The 26,305-nt window shown below is 39.9% G+C and overlaps 1 protein-coding gene across 4 annotated transcripts; it reads right to left on the reverse strand.

Annotated features, from left to right (window-relative positions):
• Positions 1–989: 989 nt before the first annotated feature.
• GKAP1 (G kinase anchoring protein 1) lies at positions 990–21,010 on the reverse strand. Of its 4 annotated transcripts, none has more exons than XM_053467186.1 (13): positions 20,942–21,010; positions 20,467–20,511; positions 14,787–15,020; positions 7,206–7,346; positions 6,719–6,796; positions 6,183–6,306; positions 5,706–5,728; positions 4,500–4,652; positions 3,088–3,189; positions 2,932–2,995; positions 2,415–2,485; positions 2,017–2,094; positions 990–1,177 (listed from the first exon to the last, which is right to left on the reverse strand). In XM_053467186.1, the coding sequence occupies exons 3-13, from the start codon at positions 15,003–15,005 to the stop codon at positions 1,130–1,132; spliced, it is 1,101 nt and encodes a 366-aa protein (XP_053323161.1). In that variant the 5' UTR covers positions 15,006–15,020; positions 20,467–20,511; positions 20,942–21,010; the 3' UTR covers positions 990–1,129. The 4 variants fall into 4 exon arrangements, with proteins under 4 accessions (XP_053323161.1, XP_053323155.1, XP_053323168.1 ...); XM_053467180.1 differs by having other exon boundaries at positions 20,823–20,982; XM_053467193.1 differs by lacking the exon at positions 20,942–21,010 and adding an exon at positions 20,722–20,743.
• Between the last annotated feature and the right edge of the window lie 5,295 nt (positions 21,011–26,305).

Genomic DNA, 26,305 nt, shown 5'->3' on the forward strand with positions numbered 1-26,305 from the left:
GCATATACTGGACGGTGTCCCACCTCTGATCTCCTCCACTGACCCATTTACATAGTACTCTGGGGCGAGTGATGGGATATAATGTGATATAGTAAGTAGTCAGTAGAGAGGACAGTGGGTATGGGGGTAGGTGCTGGGGGGGTGACGCCTAGGAGAGCATCCAACCTAAATACGGAACCGTCTGACATTTGATGCAATGCATATAAACTTAAACAATTGAGGAAAAATGCATTTTAGGAGACATTTGCTACAAATTACTCTCTGATATTGACCTCATATCCCCAAAGCAATAGCTCCTAAAACGCATAGTACTGTTCATTACACCTTTTGATGTTTCTAGTGGCTACAGTAAGATTAAAAAATCCGCAGCTACAGCTCAAGGAGCAGCCCTACTGTTATTCTAAACCACATAGAGCATACCAATTTCGGTATTCATTATATTAATTATGCATATTTTTTACAACATCAAAGAAAAAAAAAAGTTGATGGGGCTCCATCCTTTATTGCACAGCACTTTACATGCAATCCTAATTACAAGAGAGTAAGTGCTTTATTCTCACTTGAGATAATACCCCTATTAAGATTTTTCCAGCTGTATCAGCTGAAGTCTTGCTCAAAATTGATTACATTTTGGGCCATATTTTACTGATTTCTGCAACAAACCAAAAAAGACGATTGAAATGTAAAACATGTAGCTAAAAATATGCTCATAGAAAATGATCCATGTTTTCAAAGCTAATTAAACCGCTTCTATACATCAGTGCATCATTTGCCTCAATCTAAACAAAAACTAGATGGTTTGTGTAGTTTGTATATTCCTATAAGGTGTAAAGCGTATGTGGGCATAACATATTTGGCATCAATACATGAGGAGAATGACTGCCAAATAGTTTAAGGTGTGAAAAGAATCCAGAATAAACAGAGAAATGAAAAAATAAATATAAAAAAAAACCTATTTATAATCCAGCTCCTAGACTTTAAAACACCGCTTGTGCAAATGGAAGAATAGGTTTTATTTAACATGAAAAACTAACAAAGTATGGCATTTGGCCAGCAGTATTTCCAAACCGCAAGAAAGTTAGTCCTTTTAGAAAACGGTGTGAGCGTCAGAGAGCTGGGAAAGGCTTGATCACCGTCCATGATCAGATTCGGAACACCTTTTACCTCTTTTACCACTCTGGAAAGAAGAAGAAAAAGAAAAAAAAAGGTAATTCTTCTATAAGTGGCATTATACAATTTATTTTCCAAAACAAAACAATTAAAAAAACAACAACCACTCATGACAACTAAATCCCATTAATAACAAAACACTAACCCCAAAACGTGACATTAAGGGGGACATGCCCACCATGTTAACATGCTTTTCATCAGTTTTATCACATTAAAAGCATTTGAAAAATTGTTCTCTGATAAATATAGTTTTTACATAATATAATGTTTTCATACATCTATAATCAGTCACGAGTATGTGTTCTCGATTTGTTATCTTAGCCCAGTCTACTAGATAAACTCTGACTCAATGCCAATCTACATTACTGTACGGTAAAAATTTCTGTTGGAATTCCTCTTTAACAACACTACTGTTAAAAGAAAAATTCTGATGAGCCTTTTCAACATAACTGTTCTTTTCACTATTAAAAGAAAAAAATTCAATGGAAAGAAATCTTAACACTTTGAACCTCATAGGAATTCTTCATCTTGTCCTAGCTGGGTCCCTGGGGCAGTTGGAATATGACATTTTAGCCATGTGCTAGAAGGGGAGATCTTACTTGCCACAAGGATTGTCATTAAAAGAAACAGTCATACTTTCTAACACACTGACTTTAAGCAAAGCCAGCAAATGAACATCCATGCCAATCAGAGGCTGAGTGGAAGTAGCTGTACCAAAAGTCATACATTTATCAGCAAAACCAATCATTGTGGTCACTGAGAGTGTTATCAGACATAAAAAGGTTGGCATTAATGTGTATAGAAAGCAAGTATATTTTTGTGGTGTAGAAATTGTTACAATAATACCTGGTATTTCACTAGTTCCGCTTGTAAAATCTTCACTTTAGATCTTTCTTGTTCTAATGCGATATGCAACGCCGTGACCTAGAATATGAAGACCAACTAGGTTAAAAGAAGAAACGCAAAATCACAGATCGCCGCTATCATTAACGTTAAGAATAAATATGTTATGTATCCAACATTTTTTTGGGGGGATTCTTAAAATTACCTCCATGTAAAATAATGATAAACATTTAAAACTATAAAACCAAAATTGTTTAAATCAGAGTATTTTGATGATTCACAAATCGGGTTAATCTATGGTATTTCATAGCAGCGCTGAAAAGTTATTAACGTTCAGTAATATCACAGTGCTGTGTAGATCTATCGAGAATACTGTACTACAGTCCCAGAACACGTCTTACCTGAGAGGTTAATTCATTTTTAATAGAGAGCAATTCATCCACCTGCAGGAGGATTTCCGCTTTGTCTTTCACTGAAATCAGGAAAGAAGAATCGTTTTTGACAGCAGGTATAAACCATAAAGTAAAGACGATGTACAGCATCTAGATACATCAGGTATGTGATATTCTTATGATATCACTGGCTCCACAGGACACGTATTCTCCATTCATACGGCCAATTGCCATGATCAGTTTAGCTGTATTTGCAGAAATTCCGCTAGGAAAAGGAATTACATCATCTTACATCCATTCAGCCTTACATTACGCCGCTATGTATAGATACAGCGTGGAGTCAGATCGTAGCAGTTGTGGATCCACTGCCCATCTCTTTTACATATTACGATCATGCTCTGATAAATCAAAATCTTGCCGTGTTTTACGTGTGCAGTACATGTCACATAACATTATACTCTAGCGGTAGGTCTATTGCATCTACTTTCGTTATTTTAAGTTCTGTTTTTTCCTGGCAAATACTCACTTTCACCTTCTTGCAACATTTTGAGAAGTTGCGCATTTCTAGCTTTCACTTCTTTGTACTTTGTCTGGTAAGAAAGCAAATTATACAAATCCAGGTTACAGAAAATACTATTAAAAACTACATAGACAAAAATACAGAGCATATCGCCGCTATTACCTCCCACTGAGAAATGACAAGTGTAAGCTGTTGTATCTCTGTGTCTTTCTTCTCTATCTCCAGCTTTAACATTTCCGTTTTGCCATCTTTCAGTGCCGGTTCCTGGGTGCAACAACACAAAATGAGCAGATCAGCGAGGGTGAAACACCTAAAACATTGTCATAAAGAGTTATTGTAACATGATAACACCATGACAGTTGCCCAGGAGAAACAAAAATAATATTTTATCTTAAAAAAATGCTTTACACAAACCTTTTGCAGCATGACAAAACATGCTTTTTATGCTTCAATGATTAATATATATATATCAGTCCTAAATAGTCACGCAGTCACAGGACTTTCTGTAATAAATAGTTTTTTCGCTGACCGAACACTTTGATGGTTCGGTAAATAAACTATTTGCAAAGCCCAAATAGTGAGTGAATATTTTGGACTGATATCTATTGACCTCACTGCACCTGGGCTGCTGAAGAAATACAGATTATATTTAAATGCAGCGTTTTCTGATGTTTGTATATATATGTATACACACACACATATACATATATATATATACACACACACACACACAACCTTTAAAATGTTTGGGGTCACTTAGAAATGTCCTTGTTTTTGAAAGATAAGCAAATTCTTTCCATTAAGATAACATGAAATGGGTCAGAAATTCAGTGTAGACGTGGTTATTGTTGTAAATGATTATTGTAGCTGGAAATGGCTGATTTTGAATGAAATATGTTCATAGGGGTACAGAGGCCTTTTATCAGCAGCCATCACTCGTGCGTTCCAATGGCACGTTGTGTTCGCTAATCCAAGTTTAAATTCAAAAGGCTAATTGATCATTTGGAAACCCTTTTACAATGATTACAGCTGGACATTTCCTTGCTTTCCATGAAAATACCTTAGTGACCCCAAGCTTTTGAACAGCAGCGTGTGTGCATATATGTCTGTGTGTGTGACCCCTACGATGTCAATATGTAAAACCATAATTAAGGCACAGTGGGTTTCTAGAGGGGGGGCTTCACTACAAAGCCCAAATACATGTCCTCAGATGCCTGTGCTGACCTACGTATACTTAGGACATTAACGTCCTGCTGAAATGCTGCAAGGACTGGCAAAGTTGGCTTTGCATCTTCCTAAAAAATAAAAGTCCTAATTAGTCCTCCAGTATCAAACACAGGTAGCACTAGGAATTGCCTTGAGACTAATTAAGGTCACAGAGCTCTCTTGGGTTCAACCGAGTGCAGAACAATTGAGAGAAATTCACTGTGATTTATAAACAACTCTAACCCGTAACACAATAGGTGATAGAGAGCTGCAATAGAAGACATAACACTAGCTGTGCGGGTAGAAAAGTACTCGTCTCTGTTCTTTTGTAGCTCATACTGCCAGTTTCTTCAGTAGCGATAACGTACCGGAACGTACTCTGCAGACACATAGTTTTCCGCTGAATCTAGATATATGTTTTGCTCTTTTCTCTTCTCCTTTAGAAGTATTTTGCTGACATCATCTTCTAATTTATTGAAAAATTCACGGTCCTGTGGTAAAACAGGGGGCAATTTTGCATCCTGTAAGGAAAGCAAAGACAGTTTCTGTAACTTATAACCAATCAACTGTATTACATTTATACCTGTAACAATTAGGGGATTATACAAATAAAACGACCCCCCCATAACCATGTGCAATGTATTACAGGTACACAAAAGACGCAGCGTTGGTGTTTGAATAGAAGGATCACTTCCTAGTAACCCTGTGAATCCCCCATTCTGCAAAAACCTCAGTCAATGGCTTGGGGCAAGGGTTGTCTAACAAGACCCCGGTGTGCATTCGTTGGTTTCGATTGGAAAGCCTTCATGTCACTGATTTGTTGCATCTAGCAGAATCATCAGATCACGGAGGAGCAGAGCTGCAGCTTTTACCTAGGGCAAGTACCTCATTTTTTATTATAAGATATGTATATAAGAGTACTTATAAAAGGTACTTTAAAATATATTCTTTTTTGTGAAGCTGTCCGATTCCTTTAATTTTGTATGGAAAATTTGAATCCAGCAAATTGCACTGAAGCATGCATTGTCTACTTACTAAAGTTAGAAAATGTGACTGCTGTGTCATTTTCCTTCCTTTACTTAAACTAGGAATCAAATAGGTAAGGTGTACCAGCATTCAAAACAAGAGCGCTGTTAGCACCCAGCCAATGATGCTGACACAAGAGTGTCTAGGCTGGCTTCGGACAACTTTATCTCCTTGCTGCAAAAAAAATAAAAAAAGATGGATTGTACCAATATGGCCAAATGGTCATGTTGGCCCTTAAGGACCCAAGGGGAGAGGAGGAGAAAGAATGTGTGTGTATGGTGTTAGAGTGAGCAGGTGTTAAAGCGGGTATGCGTGTTAGTTACAGGGCTTGAAGAAATATCGCACCAAGATTTCACAATCCCTAGGCATGCCTCTGTTCTTATAGGAGGACCTTAAGGCAGAGTGACTGGTCGAGCAAAGGGTGGGAGAGTGGAATGGACATGGGGCAGGCTGATGGCAACCCTGTATCTGCGAATCAACACTAGAACACCAGCCTGCTTTGCACACCGTTCGAAATTAGCGCGCAGGTTTTAGATTCCAGACCTTACCTCTGTTTTTTTGTTGTGGGTTTCTGTAAGAGAAAAAAACAGTTGCAATTATGAACAATAGAGAACCTCCACCTGTTGCTCATGAAGAGTGCAAAAGCACGCAATATTTACCATAATGCCCATGGACCCACTCATCTAGTTCTTTAAATATTTTTTGTAACTTGATTTGGAAATGGTTATACGATCAGGAGTATATTTATGGGTTACGTGCCCAGAACATAACTTCACTGATTATTATTTTTTTGGGGCGCTTCAATCTGAAACACGTGGCTTTATTATAAATTTACAATCACAATAAAAGTAAAGTATTGTAGATGGACTCCTACAACAAGCAGCGTTATGCTCGTGTTTGATGTCTTTTGTCCTCATGTAACACCTACTGCAAGTTACATTAACCAGAACACCCATTAGATCACCAACAGAAGCTACAACAAGGACTGCATATGTGTATCAGTGTGCAGAGTCCATGAGTGTTACCTTCTGATTGAAAGTCCTTCAGTGACACAGTGAGAGGCTTGTCCTTCCCTTGGTTATTTTTTCTTTTATCTTTTTTATTCACTCTTTTCGACTGAGGTGAACCGTTTCCTCCACTGTCATGATCCTTTAAAACCAGATGTTGACATTTATAGCCGTGAGAATCAGCCAAGCCATAGTTATGTTTTACAGATGCTAATGGCTAGTCATATCTCTTTAGACTTATATATTCAGTTTGTCATCACAGAGTGAACATCCATAAGAAATATGGCCACAATTATGTAAATGTTACTGAAATATGTTGCTACAAAATTACTTAATTTAGTGGACCACACTAATTAAACCCAAAGCCCAAAATTAAAGGATATTTGTAGGTAACTACAGTTTCTTATCAAATAAAGTATATCAAGTATTTGCAGGTGACCAAAATCTTTCAAATGGTGGCCTTACCCTGCGCATTTCAACCAAGGTAATTAAAATGAAAGAAAAAACATTACAACTTGAGACATATACTAAATAGGTAGCGGGTAATAACTTACTTTCTTGTGCTCCTCATATTCTAGTTTACTGATAATTAAAGCCTTCTCCAGATCTGCTTCAAACATATCAGATGTAATCTGAAACAAAAACACTTCGCACACTTAACTCTAGTGAGAGTAATGACGGACACTTTGCAACACCCAATCCCTGTTTCCGGATAGTGGTGGAACTATTTCTAACATTTTGTTGCATTTGTACCTACTGAGTTCACACTTGTAACTGATGTAACTCATAAATCAAGGCACTTGACACTGACACACACACCTCCAGCTCATCTGCACTGAAACACACACACACACCTCCAGCTCATCTGCACTGAAACACACACACACACACACCTCCAGCTCATCTGCACTGAAACACACACACACCTCCAGCTCATCTGCACTGAAACACACACACACACACACACCTCCAGCTCATCTGCACTGAACTGCCCACTAGAGGTTGCTACAAGTCAGCCTTTTACTAACAGTGCAATTTTACCTGCTCATCTCTTTGTCGCCACTGCTGCCAATCTTCTTCCTGGGCTTTTTTTGGTATGCTGCCTGATACATGATCTATGTGGGCTACACTCGTACATTGCGAGGATTTCTGTGGAATCTTCTTAAAAGCAATGTTCCTTAGCTTGAAAAAAAGAAAAAAAAAAAAAAAAAAAAAAAATCACATAAAGTTAACTTAATATTTACACATCAGCAGTTACAAAGCTCGCCCATAAGTGCCATAGTTAGCTTCCATTTAATCACAGACATGCCTAAGAAATACTTGGTAATGGTTTACCCCTGAGATAACTTGGTCGACAGTTTATCAAAAGGGAAACTGCAATCAAGAAGACAGGAAACACATTTCAGTTATCTAGTTGAACATTTTAAATATCGCTGATAAGACCCAACTTCTACATTCTGTTTTTCCTTTTTGGGACCTGTAAAGCCGACAGTATTAGGCCTTGCTGGTTGGGATCTTCAGTGAAGCGAGGGATGTTTCACTCAGTAACACCACTTGTTCATTGTGTTGGTCACTGCTAATCCACACGCATGAACAGGCGTTGCAGGTTGAGGTTGTCCCCTTTCTTCTCTAGCAGCAAGGGTCAAGACTGAACGACCTATCGACATTTGCCAGGGACAACGGCACTCCAGCCTTCTATAGGGCCATCTAAGTGAAAGGGACAGAGCCATACAGATCTTTAGACCAGTTCCCCAAAAACACTCATTTTGTGTAGAGTTGTGACTTTGCCCAACATATAATCTTATATCCTAGTGGTTGATTGGTAGATATTATTATTTAGCAAATACATTTCCTTCTTCTTATTCCGCAATCGCATTCCAGAAACAAATATTAGGGGAACTGTCAATACCATTTCAATGTATTGTAAGAGGTGCTGCGTAACGTTTTACATAAATAATAAATAACCACAACAACACAAAGTTCATGCTTCAAAGTGATAATCTAACTGCACCCGGCACCTGTACTGTTAAATACTGGCATTTGAGCTGATGGTAGGCATCAGCAGGAAAGTAAATAATATTTTTTTTTTTTCCTTTTCTTAAGGGAACAACTGTGCAAACCATGTTTTTATTATAAATAGGGTTTGATTGTTTTCTTATCAGGGGAAAAAAGTTTAACCCCTTTGTGACCATTTGTACGTGTCCATAAAAGCCAAGATGCCCTTATGGATGTACCAGTACATTCAATGGAAAATGCAGCAGCGCACTCCGATACTTCCCACATCTGGCCCACTGTTGCTTCAGGGGACTGCCTCGCATCCAAGGCAGTCCTGCGAAAACAAATCAGCAGCCCGTACAGTCATGTGATATCTGTGATGACCAATCACATGGATCGCATGACTGTTAATTCAGATGCTCTGCTTCTCTCCTCCATCGGTGTGATCTGGAGGAGATAGAAAAAGCCTAGTGACTACAATGTGTGTGACATTGCAGCCTGTTATAGCTTTTCATCCCCATTTCCTTTAACCCTTCCATTGCCCAATCTTTATAATAATAATAATAAAAAAAGATTAGGTTAGATTGGTGGGTTGTATAGAGGGAATTGGGAATACTGTAGATGGTTTTGTTTTAGGGAGGATGAAAAAATATGTTTTCGGTAGTTTGATGCCAGTGAGCCAATTAATTTGTTTTAAATAAACATTTTTACCCAAGTTAATTTTTTGGAGCTGGTAACCGCTCAAACTAACATCTATGCTGCCAGCGCCCGGCTACCCCGGTAAGATGAAACAGGAGATCAAGTAAGCAATGTTTCGAAAGACAAGATAAGAAAATAAGCATATGATTTATGATGACGATTGCAATAAATCTCTAAAGAGGTCACGGACACTGGTCTCCTGAAACCTAGGAGGAAAAGTGAGCAATCATGACAATATATTCAAGACGTCTACAATGGGTTCAAAATGCTACTTTCCTCTTATCTTCTAAACAAATTCTTTACAACAGGATAGATTTAGTTAAGAATAGATTTTAGCGTAGCAGATATCTGTTTTTGACAATGGTGTTATCTTTAGGATAATAATACATGGATGTAAGGTGTCCTTCCTACAAATAAAACTATGCCCCCTTGCAGGGCCTATTGATGTCAGATGTAACGTTCAAAGCATTCTTAACTTATTGTCAAGTTAGTTAAAATGCTTGGAATCTCCCCTAAAATCACTCTGATTGCAGTTGATCAAAGGGTACTTTCACATGCATTATGCCACCAGTGTTGTGATGGTGACAAATAGAAGCTGACGGCATGACAGTCATTGACCACCATTGATAGCTTCTGCAGCATCAGTGACAGATTCCTGCTACGATGTTCTGTACTCAAAATTAGGTCCATTCACAATGCAACTGAAGCAATCTCTAAAGTGCAAGTTCTATGAAAACAAATATGACATATGATCAGATGGTTTTTTTAACCTGAGATGTTTCTCAAATACATTGTTCTGGATAAAAAAAAAGAAATTAAATCCAGCCCTAGAAGAGTTGTTTTCTAACATCACAATACCCCGCACTAGTGGTTTAAAAATAAATCCCACAGACCTCACAGTCTATACATCAAAGAAGCAGACCTCCCCCGGGTTAGCCCCCCCATATTAAATTTTTTTACAAAAGATCATGGCATTTGTTAGATCATTGTTAGATCAGGTTTGATCAACTGTTTTTTTCGTTAGATCAACTCTAAAATAGGCAATATTAACAATCTTTTTCAGGGGGGGCTAACCCGTAGCCAGCCCCCCCTCAACAAAAATTTCAACAAAATGTTACTGATTATGATAGCTCTACGTTAGATCAGGTTTGATCAGACAAAATTTTTGTTAGATCAGGTTTAATTACTGAGATATTGCATATTTAATGAGGGGGGGCTGGCCCCCCCTCAACTGAAATTTGGATTTTTTTTAATGGATCTTGGTAGATATTCGTTAGATCAGGTTAGATCAACTGTTTTTTTCGTTAGATCTACCACGCAGGAGGCGGTATTCACAATCCTATTTTGTGTGCGGGGGATGGGTACACATACGGTCTGGCCCCCCCTCAACTGAAATTTGGATTTTTTTTAATGGATCTTGGTAGATATTCGTTAGATCAGGTTAGATCAACTGTTTTTTTCGTTAGATCTACCACGCAGGAGGCGGTATTCACAATCCTATTTTGTGTGCGGGTAATGGGTATACATAGGGGCTGGCCCCCCCTCAACTGAAATTTGGATTTTTTTTAATGGATCTTGGTAGATATTCGTTAGATCAGGTTAGATCAACAGTTTTTTTCGTTAGATCTACCACGCAGGAGGCGGTATTCACAATCCTATTTTGTGTGCGGGGGATGGGTACACATACGGTCTGGCCCCCCCTCAACTGAAATTTTGATTTTTTTTAATGGATCTTGGTAGATATTCGTTAGATCAGGTTAGATCAACTGTTTTTTTCGTTAGATCTACCACGCAGGAGGCGGTATTCACAATCCTATTTTGTGTGCGGGGGATGGGTACACATACGGTCTGGCCCCCCCTCAACTGAAATTTGGATTTTTTTTAATGGATCTTGGTAGATATTCGTTAGATCAGGTTAGATCAACTGTTTTTTTCGTTAGATCTATCACACAGGAGGCGGTATTCACAATCCTATTTTGTGTGCGGGTAATGGGTATACATAGGGGCTGGCCCCCCCTCAACTGAAATTTGGATTTTTGTTAATGGATCTTGGTAGATATTCGTTAGATCAGGTTAGATCAACAGTTTTTTTCGTTAGATCTACCACGCAGGAGGCGGTATTCACAATCCTATTTTGTGTGCGGGGATGGGTACACATACGGTCTGGCCCCCCTCAACTGAAATTTGGATTTTTTTTAATGGATCTTGGTAGATAATCGTTAGATCAGGTTAGATCAACAGTTTTTTTCGTTAGATCTACCACGCAGGAGGCGGTATTCACAATCCTATTTTGTGTGCGGGGGATGGGTACACATACGGTCTGGCCCCCCCTCAACTGAAATTTGGATTTTTTTTTATGGATCTTGGTAGATATTCGTTAGATCAGGTTAGATCAACTGTTTTTTTCGTTAGATCTACCACGCAGGAGGCGGTATTCACAATCCTATTTTGTGTGCGGGGGATGGGTATACATACGGTCTGGCCCCCCCTCAACTGAAATTTGTATTTTTTTTAATGGATCTTGGTAGATATTCGTTAGATCAGGTTAGATCAACTGTTTTTTTCGTTAGATCTATCACACAGGAGGCGATATTCACAATCCTATTTTGTGTGCGGGGGATGGGTACACATACGGTCTGGCCCCCCTCAACTGAAATTTTGATTTTTTTTAATGGATCTTGGTAGATATTCGTTAGATCAGGTTAGATCAACAGTTTTTTTCGTTAGATCTACCACGCAGGAGGCGGTATTCACAATCCTATTTTGTGTGCGGGGGATGGGTACACATACGGTCTGGCCCCCCCTCAACTGAAATTTGGATTTTTTTTTATGGATCTTGGTAGATATTCGTTAGATCAGGTTAGATCAACTGTTTTTTTCGTTAGATCTACCACGCAGGAGGCGGTATTCACAATCCTATTTTGTGTGCGGGGGATGGGTATACATATGGTCTGGCCCCCCCTCAACTGAAATTTGTATTTTTTTTAATGGATCTTGGTAGATATTCGTTAGATCAGGTTAGATCAACTGTTTTTTTCGTTAGATCTATCACACAGGAGGCGATATTCACAATCCTATTTTGTGTGCGGGTAATGGGTATACATAGGGGCTGGCCCCCCCTCAACTGAAATTTGGATTTTTTTTAATGGATCTTGGTAGATATTCGTTAGATCAGGTTAGATCAACAGTTTTTTTCGTTAGATCTACCACGCAGGAGGCGGTATTCACAATCCTATTTTGTGTGCGGGGGATGGGTACACATACGGTCTGGCCCCCCCTCAACTGAAATTTGGATTTTTTTTAATGGATCTTGGTAGATATTCGTTAGATCAGGTTAGATCAACTGTTTTTTTCGTTAGATCTACCACGCAGGAGGCGGTATTCACAATCCTATTTTGTGTGCGGGGGATGGGTACACATACGGTCTGGCCCCCCCTCAACTGAAATTTTGATTTTTTTTAATGGATCTTGGTAGATATTCGTTAGATCAGGTTAGATCAACAGTTTTTTTCGTTAGATCTATCACACATGAGGCGGTATTCACAATCCTATTTTGTGTGCGGGTAATGGGTATACATAGGGGCTGGCCCCCCCTCAACTGAAATTTGGATTTTTTTTTATGGATCTTGGTAGATAATCGTTAGATCAGGTTAGATCAACTGTTTTTTTTGTTAGATCAACCACGCAGGAGGCGGTATTCACAATCCTATTTTGTGTGCGGGTAATGGGTATACATAGGGGCTGAAAAAATGCATGTACACAGACCTAAACAAAAAGGATCAGTTTTCTGGGTTTTTTTAATAAACAGTTTACTTAGTATAATAAAACTAAATATTGAAGTTATTTGCATGGTCTAAAACACAACTAAGTAAATACTGTAGAAAAAAATGTGCAGTGCTTTTACAACAATGTCTAAAAATGGAAACATGAAACATCTTGAACATGCATAATAAATGCCCATAGTGTACAAATCCTATGTAATTTGGAAAATCAGAAACACATTGTTTTGGTGTATGTAAACCAACATGTAGCTCAATTAAGAGGTGTGGGCCACATTTACATCCCATTGTAGCATGTTGATTGCATTTATATGAAAATGGTCTATGAATGACCTTAGATTAACTTTATAAAGAGTGTTTAAAACTGTCTTACATAATTTGTTACATCTGTTATGTTAACAGAAAAAGCTACACCTTAACATATACAACTACCTCTGAAAGTCCACATACTTTGTTTGGGTCAACAGTTTTTACAGTGCGCACCATATCATCGTATACCTCCCAAAAATTGTCTTTTCTTCTACAACATGAAATGTAATGGCCTCCTTGAAATTATACACTGAAATTATACAATGGAAATTATACACTGAAAGTAGTATATATATATATATATATATATCCCATCAGGGCTGGCCCAAGGCAAAATGCCGCCTGGGGCGAATTTTAAAATGCCGCCGCACCGAGAACGAACAGGGAGACTCGCCGCAGAGGAGAGAGAGAGGGGCGCCGAGCGGGTACTGACAGCTTGGTAAGCAAAAACCACTCGGCGCCCCTCTCTTTTGCTTTAAAAAAAAAAAAAAAAAAAAAAGGGCTTGGGGCGGTGAAGTGCCGCCCCTTCAAAAGTGCCGCCTGGAGCGGTTGCCCCACTTGGCTCCATTGTCGGGCCAGCCCTGTATCCCATGTATACCCATTACCTGCACACAAAATAGGATTGTGAATACCGCCTCCTGCGTGGTAGATCTAACAAAAAAAACTGTTGATCTAACCTGATCTAACGAATATCTACCAAGATCCATAAAAAAAAATCCAAATTTCAGTTGAGGGGGGGCCAGACCGTATGTGTACCCATCCCCCGCACACAAAATAGGATTGTGAATACCGCCTCCTGCGTGGTAGATCTAACAAAAAAAACTGTTGATCTAACCTGATCTAACGATTATCTACCAAGATCCATAAAAAAAAATCCAAATTTCAGTTGAGGGGGGGCCAGACCGTATGTGTACCCATCCCCCGCACACAAAATAGGATTGTGAATACCGCCTCCTGCGTGGTAGATCTAACGAAAAAAACTGTTGATCTAACCTGATCTAACGAATATCTACCAAGATCCATTAAAAAAAATCAAAATTTCAGTTGAGGGGGGCCAGACCGTATGTGTACCCATCCCCCGCACACAAAATAGGATTGTGAATATCACCTCCTGTGTGATAGATCTAACGAAAAAAACAGTTGATCTAACCTGATCTAACGAATATCTACCAAGATCCATTAAAAAAAATCCAAATTTCAGTTGAGGGGGGGCCAGCCCCTATGTATACCCATTACCCGCACACAAAATAGGATTGTGAATATCGCCTCCTGTGTGATAGATCTAACGAAAAAAACAGTTGATCTAACCTGATCTAACGAATATCTACCAAGATCCATTAAAAAAAATCCAAATTTCAGTTGAGGGGGGGCCAGACCGTATGTGTACCCATCCCCCGCACACAAAATAGGATTGTGAATACCGCCTCCTGCGTGGTAGATCTAACGAAAAAAACAGTTGATCTAACCTGATCTAACGAATATCTACCAAGATCCATTAAAAAAAATCCAAATTTCAGTTGAGGGGGGGCCAGCCCCCCCTCATTAAATATGCAATATCTCAGTAATTAAACCTGATCTAACAAAAATTTTGTCTGATCAAACCTGATCTAACGTAGAGCTATCATAATCAGTAACATTTTGTTGAAATTTTTGTTGAGGGGGGGCTGGCTACGGGTTAGCCCCCCCTGAAAAAGATTGTTAATATTGCCTATTTTAGAGTAGATCTAACGAAAAAAACAGTTGATCAAACCTGATCTAACAAAGATCTAACAAATGCCATGATCTTTTGTAAAAAAAATTAATATGGGGGGGCTAACCCGGGGGAGGTAAGAAGCAGTACCTCATTGGCCACGCTGTGTTGTTGTTCCTTCTTTTTTCTCCTCTTTTCTTTTTTCTTTTCATTTGTGTTCTTTCCACTTGTACCAGACGTGGGTCGAGATTTCCCGCTTCCACGTGTTCCCCTGGTCTTCTCAGAGTCAGAATCACTGCTACTGTCAACTTGTAGAAGTGCAAAACGGGACGCAGTGGTAGGAACCGTGCTCACCACAGCAGATGCCATCCTTGTTTAACAGATCTAAAAAATAAAAAAACATAGAAATAGAATTATTTTTTTTTAAATGAGGCTTTCGAAAGGAACCACTATGTTTATTCTGAAGAAAGCAGGGGAATCCTGAGCCGGGCCAAATCCAAGTGAGAACTCCTAAGTGAAAACTCTTGAGAAGGAGTTAAAAGACAAAATGGGAGTAAAGTATAAATCCTGGTATATCATATATATATTGTGGGATTTACATAAGTCATCATGTTGGATAACGCCACTCAGATGAGGCAGGCTGACACTGCTAGCAGACGTAGCTGGGAACCATAACGCTAGGGAGGCTAGACAGGTGCTGGTGGTAGGGGATTCAATTATAAGGAAGGTAGATAGGATAATCTGTCACCAGTACCCAGAATGCTGTCTACTGGGTACACAGATTTCTGGGAAGGGTTGGGATGATCTAGCGGTTTTAGTACACATTGGTACTAATGACAAAGTTAGTGGCAGGTGTGGGTCCTTCAATTATTTTAGGGCACTATGTTAGAAGCTTAAGGAAAGGACCTCCAAGGTAATATTACCAGTACCCCACACTACATCAGGGAGATCAGTGCGTGGCTGAGAAGGTTGTGGTGCTGAAAGAGGGATTTGGGTTTTTGGAGCACTGGGCAGACTTTGCAGTCAGCTACAGAGTCTACAGCAGGGATAGACTGCACCTCAATGATGAGGGGCAGCAGTATTAGGGGAGAGGATGGCTAGATGGATAAAGGAGTTTTTTTAATAAGGACATTAAGGAGGTACATAAAACTAAACCTGTGGTCATGAAGCGCGTTTCAACTGATGACCCAAAGATGGCTAGTAACCTTAAATGTCTTTAACAAATGCAAGAAGCTTCACAAACAAAACGGGTGAGATGAAGATATTGGTGAGTGAGGAACAGTATGATCTGATCTGTATCACAGAAATGCGATGGCATGATACGCACAACCGGTCAGTAAACCTACAAGGTTACTCACATGACTCTGATATTATTGTGGAGACACTACGGGTGGAGATTAGCATACACATTACTTGTAGGTATACGCTACAGTCCGCCAAACATTAGCACTGCTTTTATTGCAAATTCAAACGGCTGCAAATCTGGGTGATGTTTTAACCGTGGGAGATTTTAATTACTCAGATATAGATTGGAGTTGTGGAATAACTAGTTCCACTAAAGGGAGGTCAGTTTCTGAACCTGCTAAATGAGCAATTTATGTCACAATTAGTAGAGACCCCAACCAGAGTGGATGCCTGGTAATAACAATGAGGCGCTTATTTCAACCATCCTAGTAAGTGAACGAAAACCTGGTTTCATTTAAAAGTTCGTAAAAGTAGATTGCATTTGGGGAGGGGGAAAAAAATATGTTTTTATTGAAGTGCTAGAAACAGGGTAGATTCATTTTGTCTTTCCATCCTTAAACCCAAATTCATATCCTTGGTAAGCTCTCTCCGTGAAAGACACGGTCGTCATTGCCTTTCCTTGGTTGGTAAAATAGACACACCTTGTTTTGACTCACACTGAACACTTCATCCGAGAAGAAGTAACAGCTCAAGATGAATGTGATACAGACAAGCACGAACAAAGGATGCAGCATCGGATCTTTTATTCGCCACATGCTTTTGTTCTGATGAAAGCGCAGCTATGGTAACTCGGATTTATTTACAAAAGGACAAAGACTGTTCTGTGAAGTGTGAAAATACATTTTCACCACAACACAAATGCCAAGGTTACAAAAATAAAAAATGAGGAAATGTGCCAAATAGATCAATACGGCAGGTTCTACTCACTACACTAAGGTGCTAGAAGAAAAGGCTGGATTTTTCTTGTATTCCCACTAAACATTTGTTTGCATCCTGCTGCTTATAGCATGTTTTTGCTCGAAAACAACAAAAACATACAAAATTACTACATTAAAAAACCAAAATGTAACCATTGGACTTAAGAGACGTTTTAAATCCAGTTGGCTCTTTGCCAGGTGTCATTTCAGGAAGAATGTCAGGCTTTGCACAACTGGCATTACTGATCTGCACATATAAGGAGGTGGTCGCTTGAAAGTCGGCGCAATGATAATGTTGCTCAGAAATTTCAATTCTAAACAAGTTAATCGAACGGAACATGGCTAAGAGATTAAAAAAATAGCGAAAAAAATGCCGTAAGTGCAGAGCTTCTAACTGGCAGATCCAAAGGAAATGCTGGTTTTAGTCACCGGTTCTATTTGGCACCCCCTAAGATTTTCCTTTCGTTTTGAAATGAAGGCAATTTCCTGGACGTTTACGTTTTGCAATCTGCATGAAGAAAAGTCAGGGTCAGACTTTATGTAAGGTTGGATTAGTTGTCCCAACCTGTATTTGGTTTCCAGACAATCAGATTTTCCAGAGCTACAGCTGTAAAGGCAGTAAAGATGAAAATTCTTCATACCATCGCTCAGTGTTGCTTGGTACCCTCAAGTAAAACAGTTTATACTCCAAATGTTGTTTACAAAGAAGTTTTTGATACGTAAGAATTATGTCTGTGGTACCGTGGGCTTTATCATCTAGTAAGCATACAGTATAAGCAGTCCTCTTTGTTAGCGAATATGGGGTATTAAATAATATTAGGTATGACTTGGCCAGTGAGGCTCAAGTCAACTGCCAGTCTCAGCCCAGTTTGTCATTTTATGAGGAGCTGGTGGGTCAAGATTTCAGTCCTGCCACAGGCAAGAAATGATAGGAGATGGGAATTGTTACACCAGATAACATTTCCAGTTTGAAACTGTTCGTGTGGGTGCTGTTGCCAAAAATATTTTCAGTGGACCCAAAGCTAGATGCAGAACATGTCTGGTGTGAACATTCTCTACTTATACAATGAAGACACTTTTTTCATGGTTATAATCTTGTATCTTGTGCTGCCGTAGCCTTGCAGCAGAGTTTCTCTTGATTAGTCAATGTAGGCCTAGTTACTTGGATAACCTTTCTGCTTCTTACCTTCATCTTCTGATTTTACGCCACAACTGCCATACACCGACTTCAGAATCTCCTTGAACAGCCTCCTGTTACTGCATCTCTATATACTTTTGTGCAAATGGTTACTTTGTGTGCCAGTTGTACTGTGCTGTGATTCAACAGTCAGTGGTCTCTCGAATATCACAAAGGATTTAGTCATCCTTTGTCCACCACTCTCAAAAACAAAGTGTTTGCTTACAAGCATGCTCGCTAGTTTTGGCTGTGGTTGATTTAAGACACTGCCATAAGGCATTTTGATAAAAGAATGTAACCTCAACCTCTGATGCTCAGAAAAAATGTCACTTCCAAAAGATACAGTAAATATAAATATATATCCTGCGCACTCTAATTATAAGAAAAAAATATGTTGAGTCATGCCAATACCAAAATGGCTTTTATCAGGAAAAAATGGACAGGTATATTTGTATTTACTGTATTGTTGCTTGGGCCACTTAGGGATTGATCCTATAACCAGCTGCACCTCCAGGTTTTTAATTGTTTCTTTTATGGTGTCCATCTGTCTTTCTTTTTTGTTTTTAACTTCCAGCATATACCAGATGGTGCAAAGAGTTCCAGACAGGTTCTTCCCCTCAAGCGACCACCTTTAAGACCCACATGGCATGCCACAAAAGATCCAACAGGGCAACAGACGACACTGTATGCAGTAGATTACATGCTTGTAGTCCCATGAGAATAAACACAGGCCACTACAGCCTGATGGGAAACACTGTAAGGATTCTGAATTTTTATTGGATTGCTTTTATAGTTAAACATGAAGACATTACATTCTCAAACGGGATATTTTTAATATATGACTAACTGGAGACTTACAAACCAACTTTAACCAACTGCTATTAATACTATCTCAACAGTATAAAAATAACCAGAGAGTACTAAACTCATTTTGATGACTCCCTGGTTATCTGTTTATTTACTGCAAGGAGGCTAGTGTAGTTAACATTTACTTTTTCACAATAGCAACTACAGCTGCTCTTGTCACTCTTCACAGGACTTTTGCAGTTTGGTTAACTTTTTTTTCCCTTCAGCTTTATTTATAGCCCCAAACCATGGTCCAGAACTAACACGGAGTTCTCTGCTTCTGCAAATACAGCATCTGGTCATCAACGGGTTTTTTTTTTTTTGTAAAAAAAAAAAACCCCAAACATTTCAAACTGTCCTACTTTTTGCCTAATATAATATTTCCAGGCGGCACCATATTAGATTTTTGTGTTCTCCTTATCGGTCACGTCTGGAGGATAACCTTACAGTGTTTACAGATGGAATCCAATGGCAAGGACCTAAAAAGGGGTTCAGGTAGTACCAAAGCGTCACAACAGGAGGAGTAGACAAGCCGTAGTGGAGGACAAAACCATGGTTGAGACAGGTAGCATAGTCAAAGGGATAGCCGAGGTCAGATACCGAGTAATCCATAAGTGGGAATCAGGAACAGGAGCAGAAACAGGAACCAGGGACAGGAACAGGTGTAATAATGCTGGGATATCTCTGCACAAAGGCTCAATAACCTAGCACTAAAGGTAGCGTGTTGAAGGTTTAAATACTTCCTAGTATCCAGGGCATGCCTCTGTTGCCAGGGGGATAGGAGAAGGAGCCATGATATAAAGTCTCCTATTGGATTAGGTGATACTGGAGCACATTCTGCATCTGCCATCTAGGTTGGTGGAACGCACGCGGAATAGAGGACCCCTACATGGGACCTTGAGGTAGACCCGGGGACTGCGACATTATCAGATAGCATGTGGCAGGATCGGACTGGTGGTGATGGGATGGCTCTGGCATTTTAAGACCAGCCGCCGTCTGATGACGTAACTGCAGCCGACAGCTGGACACGCATCACATGCTATGTTTTTGGGGGAGTGTGTGGCTCTGTCGGCCAGCAGTCCACCAAGTATTTGTCCTGTGTGCCAGATGGCCAGTCTGGGCCTGGCCTTTGAAAAACCTCATTGTTAATTTCCTAGCCAAACACTCTGACTAAATAAAACTCTATGAAGGACCAGACTTCAACCGCACTGCCATAAAGATTGAGTTCAGTGAGATGTCTGAGTAGGAAAAATCCTCATTGCACAATCTCTTTTTATTTAAATTCATGTACAACTTCTTTTACGTTAAACCAACACTCCCATTTTATAGCAAAGATCCTGTAATCACCTAATATTTAACTTTCTGTCTGGAATAACAGTGATCACAATGTCCCATTTCTGATACCGGAAAAGCAACTTTTAGCGCATGTGTAATATTGATAACATGCGACAACACTTTATCTAATAAAGTGAATATATACATATCCTCTAGATTGTAAGCTTGTCTGAGCAGTTTTCTGTAAGTCAAATTATTATGTTATATGCTACTTACGTCCGGTCTACCCATTGTACAGCGCTATGGAATATGATGGCGCTATATAAAACAATAAATAATAATGACGACGAGTATAGCTCGTAATGCTTACCTTTTGTATAATTTAGGAGGTCCTTATTAAATTGTGTCTTGGAATCTAGGATGATATAAAAACACAATTAGCAATACATGTATACATTTACAACCCCAACATAAATGCTACGGCTCCTGGTTTCCATCGTAATTATTGAAACCAAACGTATCAGTTTAAGTCTCCGTTATTATTGCAGTCTGCAGGCAGAGTTCTCTATGTGACTGTGAATATGCGACTATGCGCTTTCCTTTGCTATATGGATATCTGACTTACTTATATATTTAACTCTTCGCGCCCCCCTCCCCTTTGTTTGGGTCTCTAGTTACCTATGCGCATAGACACTCCTACAGGTACCTATAGCATTGTATACATACACGCTTTGCGGACACCCTCCTGTGACGTCAGCGTCGCGACGTTTAACTGTGAAGGCTTTCGGGCGAGAGCTAGTCCGTGAATCCTCGCAATCACCTGCCGCTACCAACTGCACCCTTACCTCGCTCGCTACGGAAACCAAGCAGGGACAAGAGGCTGAACGCACGCTACGAGCTCCTCCTCCTGCTACCCAGCGGCGAGCCGCAGGAGCTCACGCATGCCTGCCAATGACACTGTGGTAGCAGTAGGAGGCCGGGGTTGCTGCGAGCCCGGTGGGCGACCAATGGCTTTATGCTATAAAAAAGTGATTTCATAGTCCTCTCTGGTGCATAGACGTCCGGGAATCCCAATGGCGGCTTTCCTCACTAGGACAGCGGAAATCTGAGCGTACATTCAGGGATTAGGCTTGTGGAGGGTACTGGTACAGATGTATGAGGCATTTACTAAAATGTCACACGCCCTTATTCCGCTTTCCCCTCTGCTTTTATTAAAAATATATTTATCTCCTGACAAGGCCTCCCCTATAGAATAGGAATGTATAGGTGAATGGTTATTTAATGACTCCCAACTATTATCTCTATATCTGTACTAAGCCAGCCTTGGGATGAAAACTACAAACATGACTGCCAGGTGTGATGCACCCGCAATCAGCGTTAAGTCTAGCCGGTGCTTGATGACGTAGGTGCTGCTGACAGCTGGATATGCGATTTCATATATTTTTATGCTTGGGTCCCTTGTAAGAGGGCATATCCAGCACCCAATCTGCTGTTGGAGGGACAGATCAGGTGAGTATAGGGTGCCAGCGGCCCACCAAACATAGACAGGCACCGGTTCTGCCAGAATTCAGGTAGTAAGTGATAATCTTTATATATATATATATATATATATATATATATATATATATATATATATATATATATATATATATATATATATATATATATATATATATATACACACATATATATATGTTTCTCTAGCAGAATGTATATATTATGTGTTATACTCACCTGCAATGGACTTTGTCATCCACAATTTCTGGATGACAGGTGCATTTTAAGGACCGGTGTTAGAAGCATTTGGTTTCCTTGGGGTTAGCCCATGTGGAAGGTTTCTAGGTAGGGCTTCAAAACACTACAGGGCCTGGCTGTGTTTTGCTCGAACCTATGTCAAGGGACATCGTGAGTCCCTAGCTGAGCTTCAGGTGTTAGGCTCATGTTCCTTATGCTTGCTAAATAAGAAGCAGGCAGTTCCTGAGCCTCGGGTTGGAATATACTTTAGCCCAGAGTCTCCGCTTGGAGCTGCCTGCTGAACACTGGAGTCTTCAGAACCCCTAAGTTCAAATAACAAAAGGGGTAGGGTATCCCAGAACAGCATGTAACAGGGTGATCAGAAGAGCCCATTACAGGTCATAGTCTAAGCAGGTCTGGGCCCCACTGCCTGCGGCTCTTCCTGTGGTCACTTAGCTTGCCCCCTTAGGACAGAGGGGCTTCACGAAACCTTCTCCCCCTTGCAAATTCCTAGGACCGCGCACTTGCGCAGCATCAATACGCACATCGCTCATGGGTGAACGTACTTGTCTTGTGCTGTGTTGTCCTCCACCTTCTCTAGTCCCAGACTGATGCGTTCTAAACGATCCCTGAATATTCCAGACTGCAACATTCAATGTCATCAGTGACTCACCATCTATAAAGGTCTTCCTCCTAGAGATGCCTTGGCAGTCTGTGGTACATATCTCATCACCTGGAATTAAATGCAGTGGGGATGCCAAGAATACATCTGGAATGCTATAAAACTAGAATTTTATATATTCATGTTTCAATTTTTTGGTTTAGTTGTTCAGGACCAGGAGGTTTTATCCTGTTTGGGTTAAATGACCAAAGCAGTTTTTTGTGTCTTTATTCACTAACTCATTTAGTGCAACCACACAAAATGCACACAAAGCATTGAGGGGATTAACACTGCACGATCGCTCTTAATGGAGCAATTGGGCAGCAGGGGAGGGTTGGGGCTGGTCTCCACGAAGAAACTTTCAGCCCTGTCCCTGAAGCTGCCTCTGGCAGTAAACCGGCGATTGCAGGGAGGAGGCTCCACGATCAAGGGCTTGTGGGTGCGATCAAGCACCAGGAGAATGTTGAGGCTGGTCCCCACATGGCAAACAGCCCCTTTCCCTGAATTTGCCCGTGGCAGTTGGTAACAGTCAATCACGTGTTGAGCCTGTAGAATCGCTCCTGTAGGAGCAACCAAAGGTTTGGGGTGGGTGCTTTTTGGCATGACGTACCTGGTATGTCACCAGACATGAAGGGGTTAAAGATACTGTTCCATGTATTCTCCTGAACTCGACACTTCTATAACTAAATGCAGCATCGGGAACATAATTCCCGGAACCGTTGAGTGCCCAAACTCTGCCCAGAAATAATTCTTTAATCATGTGCACGGTTTGGCTAAATTTTTTTAAATTGTGGCAAAGGCGATCTGGGTGCTTGTATGCTTCTAGGATTTTATGGCTTTCCTGGTTGATTACCTTTTTTGATATCTATTCTTTTTTTTGGCAGCTGGCCTCAACTTATATACTGTTACTTTACAACTGTCAGCTTTCCTTTGAATCTATATTCCTGGATTATTAATTTTTTTTATTAGGAATGTGGTCACATGAAGTTTAAGTACAGATCACATTTTGTTGACATACCATGTATCCCATAACATGAGGTGTGATATACCAACCTATAATTATACAAGGTAATAGGGCAACACGGCTGTATCGCTGTTGTATTGATGTTTCGCCTTTTACGCAGCTCCCGCTGGTTGATTTTCTAGGAATGTATTGGGTTAAATGACATTGCATAAATAGCATCTTGCGACACTCTTTCAACGTTGTTTCAAACAAAATAAACAAAACCAAAACTAAATCAACTAAGTTTCGCTGTCTTCTCTGCTGCAAACAAAATGACAGGTTTAATTGTTTAGTGTCCAGTCTCCAAATATCTCCTTTTTACTGTTGCAGTTTCTAATGTGTCGGGACTGTCGAGGGATTACAGAGTTACACATTATCTTTGTAAAATGTGATGGGTGGTCGTTGTGTAGCCGTCTGAGTACAGTACCGGATACTGTATTGGAAAAGTTTTAATCCTCAGCTTCGAGGCCTCATCTAACCATGCAGAGTCCCAAAAAATGTATAATATAATATATATATTGCATAATATAAAGTCATTTAGATTTTAGTAAAAGGTATGTCTGGGGGGTGAAGGCTCTAACCAATGCTGTGATGGGTCCACACCTTCCTACCATGTACTGTCCTAAGAAGACGTTATACGTGATAAATTACCAAATCTCAATTTTATACACGTAGATAGGTCTCACGTTCAATAAATGAAATTGTGAGCACAATTATTAGAAAAGACTGAGAATTCAATTATTAGTTATAAAAAAAAAACAAAAATCACAAAATATACATAACTTTAAAATTAAGCAGAGTGTTATATAGAATGCCTATTAAAGCTTATAAAATAAACATACCAGTGAGTCTCGATATGAAGTCTAGCTTCAGTCTATCAGGCTGCCCCACCATTGTTAACCATAATCCCCATATATAGAGAGTATTACAACTAGACCTGCGTATCACTAGCTCAAAAACGGTTGTTAACGGTCAGAAAAAAAAGCAAGAGGAGGAAAATTACCGCCAAGGCTAAACTGCTGAATTGTTTTTGCAGAATAATCTAAAAACATTCTAATCTCATGAAAAAAAAAATCTTACATAAACGAAAAGTACTTGTTTTGCATAGTTTAACCTTTAACCATACATTTACTGGTGTCTGTAACAGTTGCAGCCAGGAAAATCTGCAACGGGTACCTCTATTTCCATCACCAATGACCCCTAAAATGGATAAATAACCCATTTTGTGAAGCCTAACTGTGGAGTAATAAGCATGGTGCGTGATTTTTAAGCACATGTCGGTATTCATCATAGCAGGAACGGCCTGGCAGGAAGCAAATATCGCATCCTGAATATCGTGAATCTCCAGATGTGGCAAATAAATAACACATTTTTAACCTCTCCTGAAAGATCAGGTAAGTATTTCTCTTCTCTAAGTATTCTGTAGAGGGTCGCAATCGAAAATGACTTGCCTGGCCTGTCATGGGCCTGCCAATGGACAGGACAGGAGGTGTTAGTCTGATGGGTGAGGACGATAAACCCTGGCAGTATTCATAGACTGTAAGAGAGCAAGACAACCATGATGAAGACCAGCAAAGATTGAGTTGCTGTAGTGAATGCAAGCATTTTGTATATTGAGGCAGTGTGTGGAGATGGGCTGAACGTGAGTGGTGAATGAGAAGAGCGAATAAGGCTGTTGAGGCAGTGAGTCTGTGGAGTAGGGATGAGGTCCACATCGTTGACGTGGGGGAGACTGTTGGTATGATGGAATGTCAGCAGTGGGGGGACGATAACGAGCTTCAAAAATCAGACATACAGGTAGAAACAAGGCAATTAGTGACATGATAATAGATGAAAGGTGAGAGATCAGTGCAAGAAAGCTTGATCATCAGCATCCACATGATACTGTAATCCAGATGATGAAATTGGTTTGCCAAGGCAGTGCAAAGTGAGAACAGAGGGGATCTAAGAACTTAATATTGGGGTACACCAACAAACAGGAAGCAGGGAGGATGAGTTACTAAAAAAGACATACAATGTGCAATTAAATGGGTAGGATAAGAAGCAAATGTCACGGAGATCACCGGTTAATCCACCATCTCACCATTTGTCACTTTAGCAAGAGCAGTCATGTAAACAAGAAGGTTTGGAATCAAGAAAGCGCGCTCACTTGAAAATAAAAGGAGGTAGGGAGATGGGATGGTAGTTTGACAGACTGGTAGGGGCCAGACAGAAAAAAATAGTTTGACCATTAGAATAAACCAGATTGGTTTATTTTAGACAAAATAGATGTTTCTTATTACACGTATGCTACTACATTGCCAGAGCCTGAGTACCTTGCAATGAAGGCATGAGATTAGTTAAAATGCTCTCTATACATTTAGTCTTTCTAAGCTTGTTTGCCGGCCAGCTCCGCGGTATGCAAGCACAAGGTACTTAGCTCTATCCAGCTTCAGCACTGCTTTGCACATGATTTCCATGGCATTTTACCAGACAGCACACTTACCCGATTTACACATTTTCAATCAGCTTCAAAAACCGATAGCAATTGCTATATACAGTTTATACAGTGTATACATTGTTGATGCTGTAAATAAAATAAAAAAAAAAAGATTTTTAATGGAAATCTTCATAGCCATACAGAGGCCCTTTATCAGCGGCCATCACTCCTGTGTTCCAATGGCACGTTGTGTTCGCTAATCCAATTTTAGGTTTAAAAGGCTAATTTCTCATTAGAAAACCCTTTTGCAATTATGTTACCAGTGACCAACAGTTTGAACAGTAGTGTATCCGTCCCATCTAACTCCACTCAAGAACCACAGACATGTTGGA

Source organism: Spea bombifrons, chromosome 1, assembly GCF_027358695.1.
Source record: "Spea bombifrons isolate aSpeBom1 chromosome 1, aSpeBom1.2.pri, whole genome shotgun sequence".
Lineage (NCBI taxonomy): Eukaryota > Metazoa > Chordata > Amphibia > Anura > Pelobatidae > Spea > Spea bombifrons.

Bases quoted from the DNA above. Each gene is read 5' to 3' on its own strand.
- GKAP1 (XM_053467186.1), bottom strand. From the start codon at position 15,005: ATGGCATCTGCTGTGGTGAGCACGGTTCCTACCACTGCGTCCCGTTTT. The intron at 6,307-6,718 runs GTAAGTTATTAC...CTGGTTTTAAAG, and splicing joins AATATGAGGAGCACAAGAAA to GATCATGACAGTGGAGGAAA. The intron at 5,729-6,182 runs GTAACACTCATG...TTTCTCTTACAG, and splicing joins GAAGGACTTTCAATCAGAAG to AAACCCACAACAAAAAAACA.